The sequence below is a fragment of the Rhincodon typus genome, chromosome 19, assembly GCF_021869965.1.
Source record: "Rhincodon typus isolate 14 chromosome 19, sRhiTyp1.1, whole genome shotgun sequence".
NCBI lineage: Eukaryota > Metazoa > Chordata > Chondrichthyes > Orectolobiformes > Rhincodontidae > Rhincodon > Rhincodon typus.
Window position 1 is genome coordinate 9,453,866 of NC_063350.1, and position 20,670 is coordinate 9,474,535.

The 20,670-nt window shown below is 38.0% G+C and overlaps 1 protein-coding gene across 1 annotated transcript in view; it reads left to right on the forward strand.

Moving 5' to 3' along the window:
• Nucleotides 1-2,535: 2,535 nt before the first annotated feature.
• Nucleotides 2,536-20,670, forward strand: part of LOC109914922 (E3 ubiquitin-protein ligase Itchy homolog) — an 80,602-nt gene continuing 62,467 nt past the window's right edge. Inside the window, exons 1-9 of the mRNA XM_048608528.1 lie at nt 2,536-2,632; nt 3,245-3,337; nt 5,664-5,754; nt 6,954-7,095; nt 8,836-8,960; nt 11,690-11,827; nt 15,219-15,279; nt 16,774-16,949; nt 19,677-19,875. Of these exons, the coding sequence (XP_048464485.1) occupies nt 5,685-5,754; nt 6,954-7,095; nt 8,836-8,960; nt 11,690-11,827; nt 15,219-15,279; nt 16,774-16,949; nt 19,677-19,875 (911 nt within the window). The 5' untranslated portion in view covers nt 2,536-2,632; nt 3,245-3,337; nt 5,664-5,684. The remainder of the gene's footprint in view (nt 2,633-3,244; nt 3,338-5,663; nt 5,755-6,953; nt 7,096-8,835; nt 8,961-11,689; nt 11,828-15,218; nt 15,280-16,773; nt 16,950-19,676; nt 19,876-20,670) is intronic.

Below are 20,670 nucleotides of genomic sequence, written 5' to 3' on the forward strand. Positions count from 1 at the left end.
TTCCTCATACTTTGTCCAATAATCTATTACGTACTTTTGAGAAGACATTAAAAGATCTGACTAGACAGTATCATATTGGAGTCTGTCCTAATTTGTTATTCACACAAACCTTTGTGGCAGGTTGCTGAGTTTTGATTGGCCTTAGGAATCCATATTTGGATGTTTTCTTTTGTAGCTCTCTGCTGTCTCTCCTCTGTGAGACTTTGTGAAATTAGCTGAGATTTTTCTGGGTTGTTAGTAAAGCCTCTCCTAAGTTTCTGAATTTCAAAAAAAAGCACCAGTCTGCTTCACCAGTGGAAACTGCAATGATTGTGCCAAATAAAATCATGTAATGACAATGCTCTCATATTCTGGCAACTTATTTTATTATGCCATTTTTATTTATAATGGACATCGAAGTTCAGAGGTGTGTGGTTTACAGCAATTAATCCTAGCCAGCTAACATTCTTTGTAAACTGCTGAGTTTTATTTTAGAACCAAACTGCTAAAAGTTATAATTTGCAATCCTATAGATCATAAGATGAACCAAATTTATGCCATAGCAGATGGATCAATGCTTTGGAGAGAGACAGCCTTGCGTAAATGTAACATAATACACTCACTTCAGTATTTACTGAAGGGAAACCACTGTTATGTAAACAACAATCTTGTCAGTTGTTAAAGTACAGATTGCTTTCAAACGTGATGCAAAACCCCATTTTGAATCCAAACTCTCTATACTGAGCTGTCTTCTGCTGTTCAGCTTCAAAAGTACACTTTAATTCTGGGGCAGGAGTAAAATGTCAGAGTGCTAGTTATATAGTAAAGGCTTCAAACTGTATTGATTTCAAGTGTGGAAGTACCATTGTAAATTGACTGACTGTCCAAAATCACAAGCGGTATGCTGTCTGTTCACTTTAGGAAGCGTGACTGTAGTCTAGGCTATCCATCACACTCGTGTTAGATTGTAGCTGTGGTTCTGCTTGCGTGTAAGTGACAGCCCTCGAGTCCTCCAACTGTTAATACTTGTGGGCACACTCATGAACCTGCTGTTTAACTATTTTGAGGGGGCAGATTGGAAGGTGGTTAGATTGGAGTTGGCAAAAGAAAACAAAATAGCAAATGGTGTCCATCGGTGAAAAACAGATACCATGTATGCCTTGCCGTTATCAAAAGTAACTAAGGCGAGTTACTAGAAAGTACCTGCAACAATCTCACATGCTGGCTGGTGGCGGTTGAAGAGAGAAGAAAATAGAAATTGAATTTTTAAAAAATAAATCAGGCTATTAAACTGGCTGTTACACAGTTTGCTGCTCTTTTTCAGTATAAGTGAAATTGTGAAATAGATTAGGAGCTGTAATTAATGTATTCATTTATGGGATATGAATATCACTTGTAAAGCTGATTCCCATTAGCCTAAATTTTATTTGGGTTGCTTGATGCCATGCTCAGTCAGATGCTGCCTCGATGTCAAGAGCAGTCACTCTCAAATCAAATCACCTCCCAAATTCAGCTTTTTTGTCCATGCTTGGAACAAGATTGTAATGAGCAAGTCTAGACCAAGTGATTCTGGCAGACCCTAAACTGAACATCGGTGTACAGGATTTGGAAAGTGCTATCTGATGGGATATTCAATGATAGCCTTCAAATGAAATTTGGTTATTACTTCAAAAATTTGCAGGTAGACGTAGAAAGAGTGGGGAAATCGGACTAACTAGATTGCTGTTCAAAACAAAACAGATTTCATTGACCAAAATCCCCAGCCTCTTGTGTTGTAGTGTTCTTTGATGCTGTTCTATTCTGCAATTGTATATTCATTCTGCAGTCATGTAGTAAATGAGCTTGTCTGCTGTAAATGGTTATTTGGCTTTGCTGCTTGGCAACGTCTGATCTACATTACCAATGGTGAGAGAAACTGGATGCTTTGAAGTCTGCAAGACATGAAGTCACTTTTGGTGCTAGTTATTTGGGAAAGCTTTCTTGCGGTTAACGTGATAACAGACTACATCATAAATGTATGTATGAATCATAAATGACATTCTTACTTGAGTAAATGTTGTCATAAGGACTTCAGTAAAGCATATGGTAAGGAAGTGACTATGATATGTAAAAGCAAAATGCTAAAGATGGTAGAAATCTGAAGTAAAGCCAGAAAATGCTAGAGAAACTCAGCCAATTTGGCAGCATCTGTGGAGAAAGAGTTAATGTTTCAAATCCGATTTGGCTCCTCTTCAAGAGCTGTTTAATGAATTAATACTGCCACACGGAGAATTGGTGCAGCATTAAAACATACAGTACTGGTTTAAATGCATTTATTCTCTTGATAATGGTTTCATTGCGAATGTTGACCCAGTAAACAATACTACTTAGTATGTCGTGTTCCTGAGGGATCAGTAGAAAGATCCCTCAGCCCCAATTAAACACTGATCAGCTATTCTTTCCTTGTTGATACATTTCAGTTGAGTATAGCTTAGTTGCACAAACTTTTTTTTCTATGAGTAGTGCTGAGTAGGCTGTTCTAGTAAACTGAACCTGTACATTGTTTAATTTTTATAGGGTGAGTTAAGAAACCAATATCAGCGACACTGAAGGTCTGTCCTAAGAAAGAAATGTACAGGAAAGACTGAGTAACTGGGTATCACTTGGTAGATTGGTATGTATGACGAAACTATTCAAATCAATATTTCTGAATGCTATTTTTGAAGTGTACCATATTTTAAAGTTCCCTTTTTAGTTTGTAAATCCATTATATGGCAGAAATACATTAAGTTATGGCACAAAATCTTTCTGTATATTGATTTTCCTAAACAGATTTAACATTGGTGGGCAAGAGTGTCAAGACTAGCATTGTCTGTCCCTGGTTACATTTGATAAGTGCATTCTGTCCTCTTGAACCTCTGATGTGGAGGTGCTGGTGTTGGACTGGGTGGATATAGTCCGAAGTCGGGTGACAACAGGTTCATTTGAAGTCACAGGCTTTCAGAGTGCTGCTCCTTTGTCAGGTGACCAGATTTCAAATAAACCTGTTGGACTATAACCTGGTGTCTTATGACTTCTGATCTTGAATCTCTGCTGTCTCTGTGGTGATGGTACTACCACAGGGCCAGTAGGCAGAAAGGTCAACCTAGTAGCAATCAAGAAAAGGCCATATATATCAGTTGATCTGAAATAAAACAAAGTGCTGGAGACTCTCAGCAGGAGAGTAAAAGTGTTCTAACGAAGGGTCATTGGACTCAAAAGATTATCTCCGTTCTTCTCTCCACAGATACTGCCAGATGTACTGAGTTTCTCCAGCATTTTGTTTCAGATCTCCAGTATCCACAGTTGATGTTTGAATTGGTGGGGAGCCTAGATGGTGGTAAGGTTTTCATGTAACTTGATAAAAGGTTGTGTCTGTCTGCATCAAGCTGTCTCTTTTTTGCTTTTTCTCATTCATGTGTTATGGTTGCTACTGGCTCAGCCAGCAATTATTGTCCACTACTGATTGGCCTTGAGAAAGCAGTCTTTAGGGTGTATGTACATCCACAGAGCAGTTAGGAAGGAAGTTCCAGAATTTTGACCCAATGGTAGTGTGGGAACAATGATTACAGATGCAAGCCAAGATATTGTCCAGTTTTGAGGGGAGCGTGCAGGTGCCAATACTCCCATGGATCTGTTGCCCTTGTCCTTCTAGGTGGTGGAAGTTGAGAATTGAGAAGGTAAGTAGCCCAAACAGTGCCCATCTATTATGGTTAAAAATTGCCAGTGTTCAACCCAAGCGCACAAAGCTGAGTTAATGTTTTAAATAAATTGAAATCTGCAAAATTAAAATTCATAATAGAACAGTGAAGCAGTTGGCATGGCTTAGAATAACCCCTAACATCCATTCCTTCATAACACTAAATGACCAGCCACACAGAAAAATACAATTTAATTGCTTCAATAGTAATAACACACTTGGATAACTGAATAAGTAAGATTTATACAGCTTTGATTAGAGCTATTCCTGCTTTAAAACCACAATAACATAGCTGTTCTTGTTATTTCCTAATAAGTTCTTTACTAAATTAGTTTTCTTGTTAACACAATCTAGTTTGAGAATATTCATGCACTCACTTATCAGTCAAGTTTCGGTTTGTGTACTGGTGCTAATGACCTCGGTTCTTTGACACTGCATTCTGCACTAACTGCAGGAAGCTTGAGGAAGTGATTAACTGGTCATGAGAAAAACAGGAGATTGGAGTTTGTGCTTTTGTTTCCAGTTGAGGTTCAGCAGTAGCCAGTTAAACTGTTGCAATTTGTATGAATAATCTGGTTTAGATCTTTGGCAGGCTGATGAAATTTTGTTGTTTTTTTTAAGGGTATTGAATGGAACTTCTGAAATATTGTTTGAGATAGTAGGAACTGCAGATGCTGGAGAATCTGAGATAACAAGGTGTAGAGCTGGATGAGCACAGAACTTCAGAAATTTCAGAAGAAAGGTCTAGGCCTGAAACGTCAGCCTTCCTGCTCCTCTGATGCTCCTTGGCCTGCTGTGTTCATCCAGCTCCACACCTTGTTATCTCTCTTCTGCAATATTGTTTGTGAACTGAAGTGTGGGTTGACTTGTGCATTGTAGGATGCAAATGGGCAGTATTAATCTACATGCTGAATTGGGCTGGAAACTAGAAGAAAATTCAGTACAAGCATGGAAGACGACTCTTGATCTAAGTTGCTCCATGTGAACTATAAGGTATATTAGTTGGCTGATTTGTGACCATGGATGCTGAATAGTGGGAATTGCCTGATCTTTCTCCGCTAATATAAGGAATTTTAAATTGCTCCCATCCCAATCCTGTCCGTTCCCCAACACCACTACCAGCACCACCCCAGGAAAAGGTTGCAATTTATGGAGATAATTTCCTTTGTGTTCATTCTGGGGGTATAGATCAATTGTTAAGATCGCCAAGTCACTTTACTTTCAAAAAACCAAAGAATTGTGGCATCTGGCGATCGGAAATTGCTGGAAAAACTCAGCAGGTCTGGCAACATCTGTGGAGCGGAAGCAGAATTAATGTTTCGGGTCCGTTCTACAGAACATCGTACCCTTTTCAAAGACCTGAAACGTTAATTTTGCTTTCTGTCCACATGCTGCCAGACCTGCTGATTTCAGCAATATCTGTTTTTGTTTCACCTTACTTTCAGTCTGAATCATTCTACTCTGACCTAATCCATAAGGTAAGCAAAAATGCCATAGACATGACACCCAGGCAGATTTCCTTTGGCACTCCACATTTGAGAATGGCAACTCCATGGATATTGAATCTTTACTTCAGCACTTCATGGAGCTTTATGTTGATGTTTAGTCTTTTTACAGGAGCAGGGGCCCCCTGTCTGAAGTAGGCCCTGATCAGGGACCTTGCAGAAGCCCTGGAGCCATATTTGGGACCCTGGCCGATGACAATAAACTCTATTTAAGTACTTTCGTTTGTACCTCAAAGTGGCACCAGATTGTGACAACAGAATAGTTTTCACTCTGTCTCCCTAGATATGTGACAATAAATCATTTGTTTGTTTATTTTAATGTCCTAGGTATATGTGTATGTAGAGTGCACTCTGTACGCACTAACGCTAATCATACTGAACAAACTTGTTAGAGGCTAATATAGTAATCGCATACTTCATTTTTTGGAATTTCTATTAACCTAGCCGACTTTATTTTTTAGGTTTCTCGTGTAGCCTGAATCATGGCTGCAAATGGCACAAATTCTGGCTCAGCAAGCAGCCATACAACAAAATCACAACTTGGAATAAAAGGTGTGTTTTGAAGTGCACTTTTTAAAATTGATTATACAAGTGTGTGTCCACCTTTGCTTGATTTGAAGTTTCTGACTGCCACTTTCTTTTCCCACAGATGTGTATCAACATTGAGATCTCAATCTGTGGGGAGGCATAGGTTTGAATGCTTATTCCAGGCTTTGTGTCTATTAATTCATCTTCCAACACATTATTACTTTTCTCCGCAGTGCCAATTACTATCCCCTAAACACTAGTTGTAAACAGATAAAATGTTATGTTTATACAGGAGCTAACAATATTACTGTTACTAACTATGCTATACTATCTTGTATTGCAGAAGCCAGTTTGAGACTTTTAAAACAATCTTGACAGATACAGAGTGCAATAATCTCTGTTAGTGATCATCCTGCAACCAACCTACAGAACCTGTAAATGTCCTGGTTCTGATTTACTGTTCCTTTTAATTATTGGTATAAAGCAGGCTCCTCTCCAGTCAATTCATGAACTCCAGCAAAGTGCAAAATGGCACTCACTTATTTCTTAAGGTGTTGCTATTGTCCTCACTGCCATGATGTATTCAAGCAAGTCATAGTATTTTTAAAATACATAGACTTACATAATTAGGCTTAGGAGTACCTCCCTCCTGATGGATGAGAATAATCTACTGGTAATGACAATTTTATCGTTGTTCTTATCCCATACGTAGCTTTGTACCTGGATTGGGACATCAGAGGCAGGGAATTCCAAACTTCCTTCTGTTCATTCTGCACAGTGGACACTAAAACTTTTACGAAGATTGGATATTTAGGAAATAGAAAACATACCTAACCGTGCTATAGTGCAGTATTCTTGTATGCAGTTGAAACATCACATTGGATGTAAAGCACTGTAGTTACTTGAAACCTCTTGCATCCTAAAATTACTACCCTGTAATCATTTCCTTGTACTTGTTGTCTAATGTGGTTGTTTTCTTGGGATGTTATTTTGCTGGTGCCGGCTGTCGTGACATATGCTGGCTGGAGCCCTTTGTTTAATTGGTATATGAATCTATTGCAATTATCAATCTTTTGGATGAATTCACGTGGGATCATGGGGTGATAGTTCGCAATTGGCTAGTAATGTTTAAAAATGCGAAAATGTTGCATTTCAGTTCAATGATTGCAATTCTTTTTAAAGAATTGTTGCCTGTAAGTTTTTCTTTCTATATTTGTTTTTAGTCATTTGCGCAAAGCTGAAGGAAAATAAGAAGAACTGGTTTGGACCCAGTCCCTATGTGGAAGTGGCAGTTGATGGCCAGTCAAAGAAAACTGAGAAGCTTACCAATACACACAACCCCAAATGGAAGCAGCATGTCACAGTGTATGTTGAGATGTCGAGTATTTACTTGTGCTATCACAGCAAACGTAACTGAATTAAATCTGTTCAATGCAACTAGTGCCTGTGACAAGAACTGCAAAACAAAAATAAAAATGTGGTCGTGTTTAATCACGGTATTTTGTTCTCATTGAACAGAAAAAAAGATACTGACCTCATCAATAAGATGATCAAAAACTGAGATACCATGATTTTTGTTTGTCTGAAATATCCCCCATCTCATGGCACCTCTAGATGTAACTTAGCTATAGCCTATCTATTTCCAATATTCTCCCATGTTTTTCCTCACTTATAAAGAGAGATTTGTTGGGACATTTCTCAGTACTGGCAAGTATTTTTGAAGTTATTTGAATGTGAACACCGATCGTTTTCCTCAATTATTAATGTAACATTTTAACAAGAATACTAAAATTATTAATATCCTTGAGAAACAAATATTGCACATTTTATTGCTAATGTTTAATTACCCAGAAATAAACTGACTTCAAAGGTCATAGAGTGAACCACCTTGTGTTAGACTGCAGTTGCGTATAAGTCAAACAAGGTAAAGGCAGACTTTGTTTAATTCAATCATGGAGTGTGGGTGTTGCCGGCTGGACTAACATATATTGTCCATCCCTTGTCGCCCATCAGAAGGTTGTGTGCTGCTTTCTTGAACTGCCACAATCCATTTGATGTAGGTACATCCACAAAGCCAAATGGGCCCATTGATCTGGGGATATGATTCCTGTTTAGGGTGACTTAATAAACTAGTGTTTTCCTAGGTTTAAATCCTATATGAGCCTGATCTTGCAGATTAAGTGGCGTGGTCAGAGTGAGTTTTCTTTCCAGGAGAACATTGGTGAATCATTTTAATTTCTAATACAATGCAGCAGTTTTGCAGGTTTATTTCTAGTGCTAGTCTACAAATTGCTAGGGTTAATGATTAACTTTTATAACTTGTCATGGTGGGATTTTAACTCACTATCATTTGGATGCTTCTAGTGCCATAACTGTGACCACAGAACTGTACACAGAATGATGAGTAGCAGCTTTTTTGTTGTGGAAAAGTTTCCCTTTTTAGGCTTTGACCCTGAACCTGTGTTTCTAATATCACAAATGGAGATCAACTCAACATAGGTTTGAAATCAAGGACTTCTAGTCAGTGACACACACCATAGACTGCTGAAGGGTGCAAGGAAGGATTTTTAAAATATAAATCGTCAATTAATTTATTTTCTCCTCCAATTTTTTTCCACCTTCTGTAGAGTTTGTTCTTTCATGACTATCTTTGTTGCATTACCCTTAGATCCTCCTTATTGTGTGGCACTGAGACTAATTGATCACTCTTTGTCATTTTAGAGTTCTGTGTATAGTTGGCCAGATTAAAAACATTGAAAATGTGTGAGTACCTTAAAGTGGGGAGAAGATCTAGCTTTGCTTAGTTCTTGACCTGTTTACCAATTACAGAAGGTCTAATGACAGAATGTGACATTTTCCAGAACCTTGAGCAAAGATGCAGTATGTGGCTTTCCCCTTCAATCTATGAACACCATTACTGGGAAGGAACTGCAAATGAGTCTCATTCAGTTGAGGTATCCAAAAGAAGTGATGAAAGACAAACATAGGATTAGTTTATAATAGCATAATGGTAGGTCTGTTCCTGTGCTGTACTGTCCTATATGATTTTTTTTTTTGACTCCAAATATCTTGTTTTATTAATTACCTTTTGTTTTATTTACATAGGATTGTAACACCATTCAGCATGATCACGTTCAAAGTTTGGAGTCATCAAACACTAAAATCGGATGTTCTCCTTGGTTGTGCCACTCTGGATGTCTGTGAGACATTAAAGTCGAATAACATGAAATGTGAGTTTGTTGTGTTTTTCAGCCCTGATGCATTAATTAGGCCACTTCCATGTTCCTCGGAGTAACGTAAATGATACAGGTTAGTTAACCATTTGCTGGCTGAAGGATGAGCTGAGCTGCAGTATCTGGGATCCTGTGGAAGGAGCACAACTATATGCATGAGGATAGGATTGCACAAGTGTCTTATTTCTGTTATTAAGTCAGAAGTCACACCACACCAGGTTATAGTCCAGCAGATTTATTTGAAATCTGACAAACTTTCAGAGTGCAGCCCCTTTGTCAGCTGCACCTGACAGAGGAGCAGCGCTCTGAAAGCTTGTGATTTCAAATAAACCTGTTGGACTATAACCCTGGTGTCGTGTGACTTCTGACTTTGTCCACCCCAGGTACCTCTACATGATTTGTGTTATGCTCTTGGAGCAATTCCACAATGTGAACAAGACGGTTTTCAGAGACTCAGAAGCTAATAATAATGGAAATTGGGCCGCCTTTTTAAAATAGAGAAGTACCATTATAAATAACAAGAAAGGAATATATCATTCTCTCATTCCAATTCAATGTAAATGGGAATGGACAGACTCATTCTCAGTTCCTTGTTGCATTTTACCTACTCTGCATCATTCCTGATGTTTTTAATAGACATATTTCATGCAGGTAGTTTTGTAACCTTCCTTTAAATGTTTATTCTTCAAGTTCAGTTATTTTTAAATGTGTTTTGAAATATATTTTGATGCACAGTTTCTTTTTACCTACTCATATCACTTTGTCATTTAACACTTAGTGGATTACCACACACCTCAGGAACCAAGTAATCACATTCTAAAATGGGATCAGGTAGAGAATAAATATAGGTAGGACTGATTATATGATCCCATTCTTTTCACCTTCAAATGCTGTAAATTAGTTTTTCTTTTATTTTTCCTTCTCCCTTGAATTTGTATACTTATTTGTCACTATGCCATATTTGCTGACAGCCTTGCCAAACAGCAAACCTTTTATTAACCAGCACCTATGAGACCAGGAATATGCTGGTTGATCAAATATTCTGGTTGATCCACTTCTCGTTACTTACCAGTTTATCTAGAGTGCTGGATTGTACAGTGCCGGTTAAAACAAAGTTTGCTAAGCCTTGTGCCACTGAACATTGTCAAACTCTTGAGTCTTTCTAGATTAGAATATTTCAGCAAGCTATGTAACTCCATATGGAGTATTGCAACCAAATCAAACCTGTCTTTGTCTGGCAATCACATAAGCACACAAATTGTACATTAAAATTGGGAGGAAAGATTATTGTCCTGAGATGCTGGCAGCAATTGAAGCATCTCTATCTGTCTTTGGTAACTACGTCCCAAGCAGTCTGAACCTTAAGTTCCGGAATGTCCTCCCTCAGCCTGTTTGTTTCTCTTAAACGCTCTCTTCCTTTGTGACCCTTCTCAAAAAATTACCTATTTGACCAAACTTTTAATTATCTACTCCTTCTGCGATTTTGTGTCGGATTTTGTTTGATAATATTCCTGTCAAAAATGCTGGCATGTTTTACCAAGTTAAAAATACTGAATAAATTAATTTTCTTTTTGTATCATGATTTTACCTTTTGTCGTTAGTCTCAGCACAGCCTTAAATTGCAATGAATGCTTTTTTTTTAACATTGGCAATATATAAATTTTGTGGTTTATTTAGTTTTGGTCTTTTATATTGACAAGTGTTGTCAGTCCAGATTTGTGTAATGTATTGCATAAAATTCACACGAGTGGCAAAGAAGTGCTTAAAGGAGTATCTGATGTTCTGAGTGCTCTCTTTATAGAAGAAATTTTTAACTTTGATAGAATTTTTAACTCTTTTTAATGTATATTCTGTGGCCCACCTAAGACCTACATACCACTGTTTACTTCCCCTGTTGGGGCTTTCATCTGTAGATCTAGAATAAACTGGCTGCAAATGAGCACTAACTTATTTGCTGGTACTAACTAGCCAAGCAAGGGTATTGAGGGTTCTACCAAAGCCCAAATTCTCATATATGTTCTTTATACAATGGGGTGAGGCTTCTAGCCTTTTCTTCCTCTTCTAAAATTGCAAATAGATGAGCGCATAATAAGGTTACAAGAGGTGGATGGGCAAACTGTCAATGTTTCTGTGGCTGTGGAATCTACAAAACATGGCTCAGAATAAGGGGCTGTGTAGGACTCCGATGAGGACTTTCTTCAAACTCACTCAGTTTGTGAGTTTTTAGAATTCTGTCCCCAGTTGGATGATCAGTCATTAAGCATTTTCAAGACAAGAGTTCATAGAATAGCGCAGGAAGTTGGAATGGAGGTAGAAAATAAGGCGTGATCTTGTTGAATGGTGGAGCAGACTTGAATGTCCAAACACACTACTCCACCTGTAGTTCCTACTTTCTGATGTAGGGACAGATAAAGTTTAACAACATTTTATAGCAGCAATCTGACATTCTATCTAATTACAGGCTTGAATTTACATTATTCTGTTGTTTTTTTGCTCATTTATTTTGTATGTTACTTTTTCTTAATCAGCAGTGAGTCTCCAGTGAACAATGTTCTTCCGCTGATAACTTTCCAGCTAAACAGTTAATTGAACAAAACATTTCTGATGCATTTTAGTTTTACCTATGTAACATGCATTGATGCATTCTCTCTTGTGCAGAAAAGAAGTAATGAATCATTGCAAGTGTGGTATCCCTGACTAATTTTGCATTTAAATCTTTCTTTCAGTTGATGGTGTGGTTATAAAGTTGCCACTCACAAATGAACGAGACATTGTGGATGGGGCAGGCGAGCTTATTGTGTCCTTGGATGGGTTAACTGTAGATCCGGAAGTCTTAATTAATGGCAACCCTGCAGCTGCAAGAAGTATGTAAGAAAATTGAAATCCTATTTCACGAACATAATGTGTTGTGGGCAATATGTTCCAGTGGATTAACTGATTTTGAGTCAAAAGTTAGCTTTGAAACGACCTTGTTTGTACCATTGTATGTGAGAACCTTGAGAGCTTTGATTAGATGATGTATAAACACAAGCAGTAAGTCGATGCCCAGAATTTGAGTGTTTAGCCTATGCTATGGTGGAATGATAAAGAGAGCTTAAAGACCTGTGTGAAAACATCAGTTTTAAGTTAAGATCCGCATCCTCCATTGGAAGAAGTATTTGTCTCCGGGGTCAACTCACTTGTTAGTGCAATTACAATTTTTGTAAATGTTGCTAATATATATTTAGTATGTTATTGGATCAGTGACATCTTGATTGAAAAAATAATCTAAATATGAAATGTTTGGTATCATGAACAGCTGTCAAAGCTCAAAGTATGTGCATGCATTCTAGGGAATGATGCATTCCTTTATTTGGAAAGTGAATGCGGTATAGGCCTAGGTTTCAAATGCTAAAATTTGAAACATCCATGAAATGTGCATGCCTTTGACAACTATTCAGGTAAAAGGGGAAACAGTGACAAAGTGGTTATGGTAAATCAGACTTTGAATACATCTGGAAAAAAATATTGCTGAAGCATCATGCCATCAGTCCAAAATGATCTCCCATCTATCTCTCAATTGAGCAACAGTGGAAATCAATTTTGTAGTTGATCAATGGAAGATACAGAGGCTATATTTTTCAGCAATTAGCTAATCAAATCAAACATGTAACTCTGGCTGTTAGTAATAATGTGATTCATACTTGCTTGCTTAAAGCAATGTACATTCTTATGCTGATACTTATTCTATTTTGCTTGTAGAGAACATATTCAAGCCTAGTGCCATGTTCGAAATAACATGAAGTGTGAGAAGTCTATAATTTCAACCAATCAGACCTCAATTTCTTTTCCCCCTCGAGCTTTTCTTGGTAGCTTCTCAAGGGATACATTTTGATTCCCGGGCTATTTTTTTGTTTACATTAGCTCCATTTTTTTTATATGACAGCAGTCACTTAGAAACAATTTATTCTGTATTTTGATTTGAAATATGAGGTATTTAGACTTGTATAGGAACACAATTAGAAGAATTTGTCAAAATACTCAATTATTAAATAACTCTTAAATCAAACGTAAAGCCACAATGCACAGGAATGTATTAATTTCCTATCTACCACAGTATTTAAATTGGTACAAGACAGTAGGCCTAAGTTAGCAATTAAAGTTTTTTTTCCAAAATAACTGACACTTTTTACATTCAAGAGCCATAACTCTTTACATATCTGATGAGGTCAAACATGCTGTATTTCAACCACATGCACAAAGCTGAAGCATTTTAAATAGGCAGTTAGAACCCGTCTTGCTGCATCTCACATTTCAATCTCAGATTTAAAGTATTCACTACTATAGGATCCAATACACTTTCTTCCAAGTATGGTAGCTCCAGAGCCAATGCAATCTTAATCCAGAGATTCCACATTCATTTACAAGCAATTCAATAATCTGAGTTTAAAGTTCTTTTTAATCCCATTTAGCTGAGTGTTTCTTTATTGACAGGTTTAAAATTGTTCTCTCTCCATCGCAAATCCACTTTTCTCACCCCGCAGCTGTCTCCTTTGCCCTTACTCTCCCACAACTCTCTTGCAGCCCCCTATTCTCTCCACAGCACCCCTTTTTGCATGTCCCACACAACCAGCCCAAGTATATGCTTAGACCCTGCCGTTGGAACTCCCAGATCGACAAGGTTCCTGATCCTGGCCTTGGCTAAAGGTGACTCCTCAATCTTTACTTTGGCGAAAGATGATTCCTGAACCTAGCTTTGACTAAAGGTGATATTTGCCTATTCTCTCACTGCTTTCTCTCACTTTCCTCACTGCCTATTGCTTCTCTCCTGTTTATTGATGATCAATTTTAGCAGGCACAGGAAAGAACTGCACTGTGATTGATGGTGCAGCTCCTCAGAATTTCCACCCATACTGTTTACTGGGGTGACTTTTTTTGGTACTTTTGGGGCTGGATTCATCCACCACCCCCAAGTATTTTGATTATTGCAACTGATCAGCTCCCATTTCCCCATAGTATATTCTGTTGCGATCTTTTGAAATTTGGCATTCTTATGTTTGTCCTGAAATATGTAACACAAAACCTTCAAGAGCTTGTTTCTTTTCTCAGCAAAATTTAAGGTTCTGTTGCTGAACTAGTAATCCAAAGATCAAGATTAATGATTTGAAGCAGAAAGTTCATGTCCCACCCTTGGGAGCCAGACACTTTAACCTCAGTAGTTAAACTATATCTGGAATAAAATACTGGCCCAAGTCATGGTAGCAATATGACTAGCATTTTTTTAAAATGAAAACCCAGCTCGTTCTGACATCCCTCAGAGCTACCTGGTCTGGCCTGTATGTGTATTCATATGCACAGTTATCTGGTTGATTTTTAACTGCCCTCAAAAAAGACCTTGCTAGCCAATCGGTTGTGCTCAAGAAAGTGACTCACCATCTCCTTCTCAAGTGCAACTAAACTGCCAATAAATGCTGATCCTTTCCAGTAATATCCACATGAATGAATGAATTCAAAAAAATCTGAAATAATGTGTAAAATCAATAACTCAAACCCTCTAAATTTTCTATCTAGCTGTGTTCCACCTAAATCATCTTGGTATTGGGAGCTTTATTTTTGTGCTTTTTTAAAAAAAAAAACTTGAATGCTCATTGTGTGCATCTTAGAGGAAATAATGCCCAGAATATGCCCACCTTTAAAATACTCAACTCTTCAGTTCAGTTTGAAGGTAAAGGGCTTTGAACCATGTTGTGGATACCTGTTTTAGTGCTTCTGCCTACATTTATTTCAGCAAAAGTAAGAATATGACAGAATAAAACGGCATATTCGATTTAAGAGTAATGAACGTGGAATGGATTACTAAGGGGAGCAAGATGTGCAGAAGTGAACAAATATCTGCCCAAAAAAAAGGGATAATAAGCGCTATGCTCTAGATAGGGCGGTAATCAGATGTGCCACAATTGTCCTGCTCATCACTGTGTCCCAAGTTGATTAAATACTTTATGTACAGTGTGCTTCTTTTGAAGTTAATTTCTCTGTGGGTCTCCCCCTATTCCTGGTCTCAAAATGTGCATAAACTGACAATTAGGAAGTCAATCTTGAATCCCTTCTTAAAACAACTTGTGAGGCTTATAAGGAGTAGTTTTGTAGTGTTGGATAGGTAACTTGTGTTGGAGTTTATTGGCGTGGACAATGGAGATGAACCAATGTCTATTCCTCTAATACATCACTGCACAATTGCATTTTCATAACTTAAGTGTACACTTTGATTTCTTTCAGGTAACTCCCCAAATAAGAGTTCCAGGTGTGGCACTGAGGCGTACATACTAAACCCATCAAGGTACAAGCAAGCTTTCTGAATTCTTCATTTACTGTCTTCAAAATTATACATCCTGTTTTGCAAAAATGGAAATCATTGCATTCAGGCCATGATAAGTGCTGTAATGTATGTAGTAAGGGCACAAAAGTTAAATTGCAGATTTCTGTACATGAATCATTCATTAATGAGGCTCATTGTTTCTTAGATGTGAAATCTATCCCAATGAAGCAGTAAGACCTGCCACTCTTGTGCAGTTAAACCCAGTTTTAGAATGATAAATAACCAAATTCATGTTAGAATTGAGCCCAGTTTGCCATGGTACAAAACTCACCTTAAACTATTCGAGTCTCCAAAAATCTGTAAAAGCTTTCATTTTCACAACACTGTAAAGTAAGAGTGGAAGATGAGCTTGGGTGGCCAAAAACCATGACTTTGTCTTCCTTCCTCTGCCTGGGTATCTGTTCCCATTCCGTATATTTTGCCCGTTCAACATCCAAAAGACTTGAGACCTAAACTAGCAGTCACCTACATCTTGCCTTGCTGTGCTGTCTTCATTGTTTTTAACAATAATGGCCTGCACTGTGGTCTTTAGTTTCATGTGTGGATTTCATAATTTAAAGGGGGAAAAAAATCCCCTTTCCTATAGCTGTTTTAAAATGTTTCCTAACTGCTCTGTATTTATTTAAATTTAAAAAGTCAAAGCATGAAAATAGCATGCTTGGTGTATGTGTCCATATATTTTGTGTATTTTAATGCCTCCTTTTTAACTGGTAGCAGCAGGTATGGTAGCATGTCACTGGTGTTGTCCATCTTTTTTTAAATCATGAAGCCACCACTGCTATAACAGGGTGGTTCAGCCATGAATACAAGTTGTAAACAGAGTCTTAAGATATTGTTCAAATATATATTGCTCAAATATATATTGCATTGTCTGTAGCAGTTGTATTGAACCAGTTATATTTTCTATTCTTTCATTCTATTAAATTGTGGTTCACTCTATTAGATTGTGTTGTGATAAAAATGATAAAGTTAAGCTAGTAAGAGGATTGATCATGAATGTTGGATTTCAAAACCAAATTGTAATGGGATTATTGACAACAGTTTCTCATTGTATTGTTAATTTTTCTTTAAAGTGGTATTTCCTCCAAATTATTTCACCCTAATGTGAAACCTGTATCAGGAACTTAGAAAAGGCATCAATCTTTTTTAATTAGTGAGTTATCAGCATTACATTTTTTGAAAATGTAAGTGATCCCAGAATTAGAATTAGAGTTTTTGAGCACAACAATGGCTGTAAGGACTAATACATTGAAAAGAAAACGGGCATCCATGTCTCGTCATTCTGAAGGACTTCCCTGGGACACTAAACAGCTAGTTTGACAAGTTTCCTTTATTTTTCTTTAACTACCACATATAATTGATCTTGATGGATTGATTTTAGAAGTGTCGTTTGGGTTCTACTTAATTCCACTGATATGCCATTAATTCTGATCAGACTTGTACAATCACTTCTAGTGCAAACGGGGATGCCGTTTCTCAAGAAGGTTCATCAGAAATGAGGTCTGCTGATGAGTGCAGCATGAATGGCAAAAGTACACCATCACCATCTCCAAAACCACCAAAGCCAGTGAGACCTCCAAGACCTTCACGACCTCCACCTGCCGTTCCATCCAGACCTGTCAGCACAGCAGGTAAATCCAGAAGTGAACTGACCCTTCGTGGACAACAACTCATTCGTATGATAAAATATATTTTATGACATGTAGTGAATTTCATGATTGGGGTGCTGTTAAGCACTGAAAGTACTTTGAATTCAGATCAATTAAACTTCTTTAAATGGAGATGAGACGGACAGAAAAAGATGTTTTTTAAAACCTAGCTCCTTGGCTAAGCTTTTGATCACCAGCGTCCTTTTGATGTCAGTTTTTGTTTGCTTATCCTGTTGTATCCTGGTGTGATACAAATGGAAGCTGTTTTAGACCCTTTGCCTTTGGGTATATTTTAAAATATGTTTGTTTAGATTTTCTTTATGGCTCTTGGCTGTCAAACGGTGACAGTCTAACGTTTTTTCTTCCTGGCTTTGACTACATTGAACTTTGGTGTGTACTGCTCTATTATAATATATATGAGATTTCATTCTATTGACCCTTTAAGATGTTTATTTTTTAAAATTTTGACCTTGGACATCAAGCCAGGAACAACTAGAAACTCCTTGAATAGTTCATTCATCTTGGGAATAAAATGATACTGAACCTGTCAAAGCATAGTGAATTTTATTTAGGTGCATGTTCCTTTTACAGTTTAGCCAGTATTTTTGAATTAATTTTATTTTGTGCTAGCTTTTGGACAAGGCTTATGATGTTAGTTTCCATTGATCAATACTTAAATCTTCCCAATTTCAGTTCCTGTCACTGTTTTTCCCTTATCAATGTTTGATTATGTTTTGTATTACTGCAGTCATGTCAGGGTGAACTGCTTATATATTATGCCGGTCTGCAAGCCAATAAGTAAATATCAAAGTTCAGTTTGAGGTGTTCCAATTGGTCAGTTGATTTGTTTCTAAAGTTAATAGCACTGTACTGAGTTGCAGACTTTGTTTTTCAGTCAATGTAGGGATGACAGCAAATTCTGAAACAGAAGACAGACATCATTGCCAACTTTTAGTTTTGCCCCATTTTTGCATAGATAAGGTTATCATCAGTTTATTGGTTTGATATTCAGATAGTTGTTCGGTAGTGCAGAAGTGGAGTATACCTCAATAAGTACATTTATTGAAGCTTTTCACCATACACTAATTTAGAATAATTTGCAAGATTACAAATGTAAAAGGGAAGAAGCTGTTATACCGTATGAGAGGAAGGTGCTGATTGGTTGGCAAGTGCATTTCGATTAGTCAAGGTGTTACCATGGAGAATGTGCCAGTTTGATGATAACTGATGTTAACAGCTAAACCCTGTTTCAGTTTAAACAATGCCAATTGACTCCAATTTATCAAGGCATTGCTCTGAGGAGCCATCAAGATAATTTGTTGAGTTGAAACAGGCACAGTGTGTTGCAGATGCAAAGAGCACGCCCCATTCTATTAGTATTCCTATGTACTGGAAGGTATGAGTGTGGCACACTGCAGGCCTAACTGACCATCCTAATTGGTATCTTTTTATTTACAGTCAGGGGAATTGGACTTTGATTATTGCCCATTACTATTTACCCAGGAGGAGGTGGTGGTGAGCTGTGTTCTTGAACTACTGCAGTCAATTCAATAAAGGTGCTCCTACAGTGCTGTTAAAGGAACTGTAAGGTGTAGGAGCAGAAGTAGGCCATTCAGCCCATCATGCCTGCTCTGACATTCAGTGAGATCATGGCTGATCTGATTCTCAACTCCACTTTCCCACCTTCTCACTGTAATCTTTGATTTCTTAACTGATGAAAAATAAGGATATCTTAGCCTTTAATGACTGAACCTCACATTTATCCACAATCTATTCCATCTGCCAAAATTTTGCCCACTCGCTAAACCTATTCATGTCCCTCTGCAGACTCTGTCATCCTCACCATTTGCCTTCCCACCTACTGGCGTCAACTGCAAACTTGGCTATAATACATATACATTTTCCTCATCCAAGTTATTAATATATATTATAAATGAATGTGGCCTCAGCACTGATCCCTGCGACACTCCACTAGTTGCAGGTTTCCATTCTGAAAATGCCCCCTTTATCCTGTTTCTTCTGTTAGTTAACGAATCCTTTGTCCATGCTGATATACTTCCAATGCCACAGATTTTTATAAATTCCATCATTTTTACCAAGTGACATTAAAGAAATGGCTATTCATTTCCAAATCAGCATGGTGCGTGACTTGGAGAGGTACTTGCAGTTGGTGGTGTTCCCTTGTATCTGCTGCCTTTGTCCTACAAAGACTGTAGTTGAGAGTTTGGAAGGTGCTGTCCAAGAACCTTGGGTAATTTGTGCAGTGCGTCTTGTAGATGTGTGTCAGTGGTGGAGTGGCTGAGTGGCACTGCATTCGCAAACAGTTGAGCCAGCTGTTTTATCCTGGATGTTGTTGAACCTGTTGACTGTTGTTGCAATAGCAATCATCTCGGAGTGGAAACTATTCCATCATGCTCCTAACTGTGCCTTTTTAGATTAGGGAGTCAGGAGGTGAGTCTCCGCAGGATTCCTAGCTTCTGACCTGCTCTTGTATCCACTGTATTTATATGGCTAGTCCAGCTTATTTTCCCCCAGGATGTTGAAAGCTACACTTTTCACTACACAGTACCTTTATTTTTTGCAGACACCAGTAACGTGCATACACTTACTATTCCAACTGAACAAAGTAAGCAGCAATTTTCTGGTGAAATGACTAGCTTTTAAGTATAGTCCTAGGTGACTCGTTCTCAACTCTGCTTTTGTCATCAGCCTGTGAAAATGGATATCCAGTTCCCTTAGAGAATGGCCCTTCTTCTACAATTCCACCTACGATCAACACTGTTCCTGCAGCTGTAGCAACGAGTGAACCGGATGCATCACCCAGTAATGGTGCAGTACCACTAAATGCATCCATTTCTCCTGGTGACAGAACATTAAATACAGTGAACAAGGGTCCACTTCCACCTGGGTAAGATTGTATTTTATTTAAAGATGTATTGAATATTCTGTTTAAAGGAAAAGACAATCCCTCAAATACACTTTTAAGAGATTTGTAGTTTGAAACACTTTGCTTCTTGTCAGGGCAACCCTGATTAGATTCATAGCCAATGAAACTTAATTCAAATAGCTATGCTTCAAATAGTTTAAAAAACCAAAAGAACTGTGGATACTAGAAATCAGAAACAAAAGCAGATTGCTGAAAAGTTTCGGCAGGTCTGGCAGCACCTGTGGGGAGAAATCGAAGAGTTAACGTTTTGGGTCCAGTGACCCTTCAGAATTGATGGAAGCTAGGAAAAAGTTTTTTTTACGCAGAAGATAGGGTGGGGGATTGGGGTAAGGAGTAAACGGTAGGTGGAGATAGAGCCCAAAGAGAGAGAAGAATAGTTGGACAGATGGAGTGCGTAACAGTTAGTTTAGGAGAATGAATGGCTGCACTTAGGGGCCATTAGTGGCTAACAATGGGTAGTGTGTATTAGCAGACCATGTGATAACAGTCTGTTGTATGGGATAAAGACATGAGAAAAGGTGCCTCCAATCCTAAGATTGTATTCCGTACGGAAAGCAGTAGAGTTCCCAACTGGAAAATGAGGTGCTGAGCTTCGCTGGAGCATTGCAGCAAGCCTGAGACACCGATGTTGGCTAGGGGAGACAGTGACGTGATGAAGTGGCAAGAAACTGGAAGCTCAGGGTCTTTTTTTGCAGATAGAATGTCTGTTTCCCCTTCCACCCTACCATCTGAGAATTTTTAGCAATTTGTTTTTGT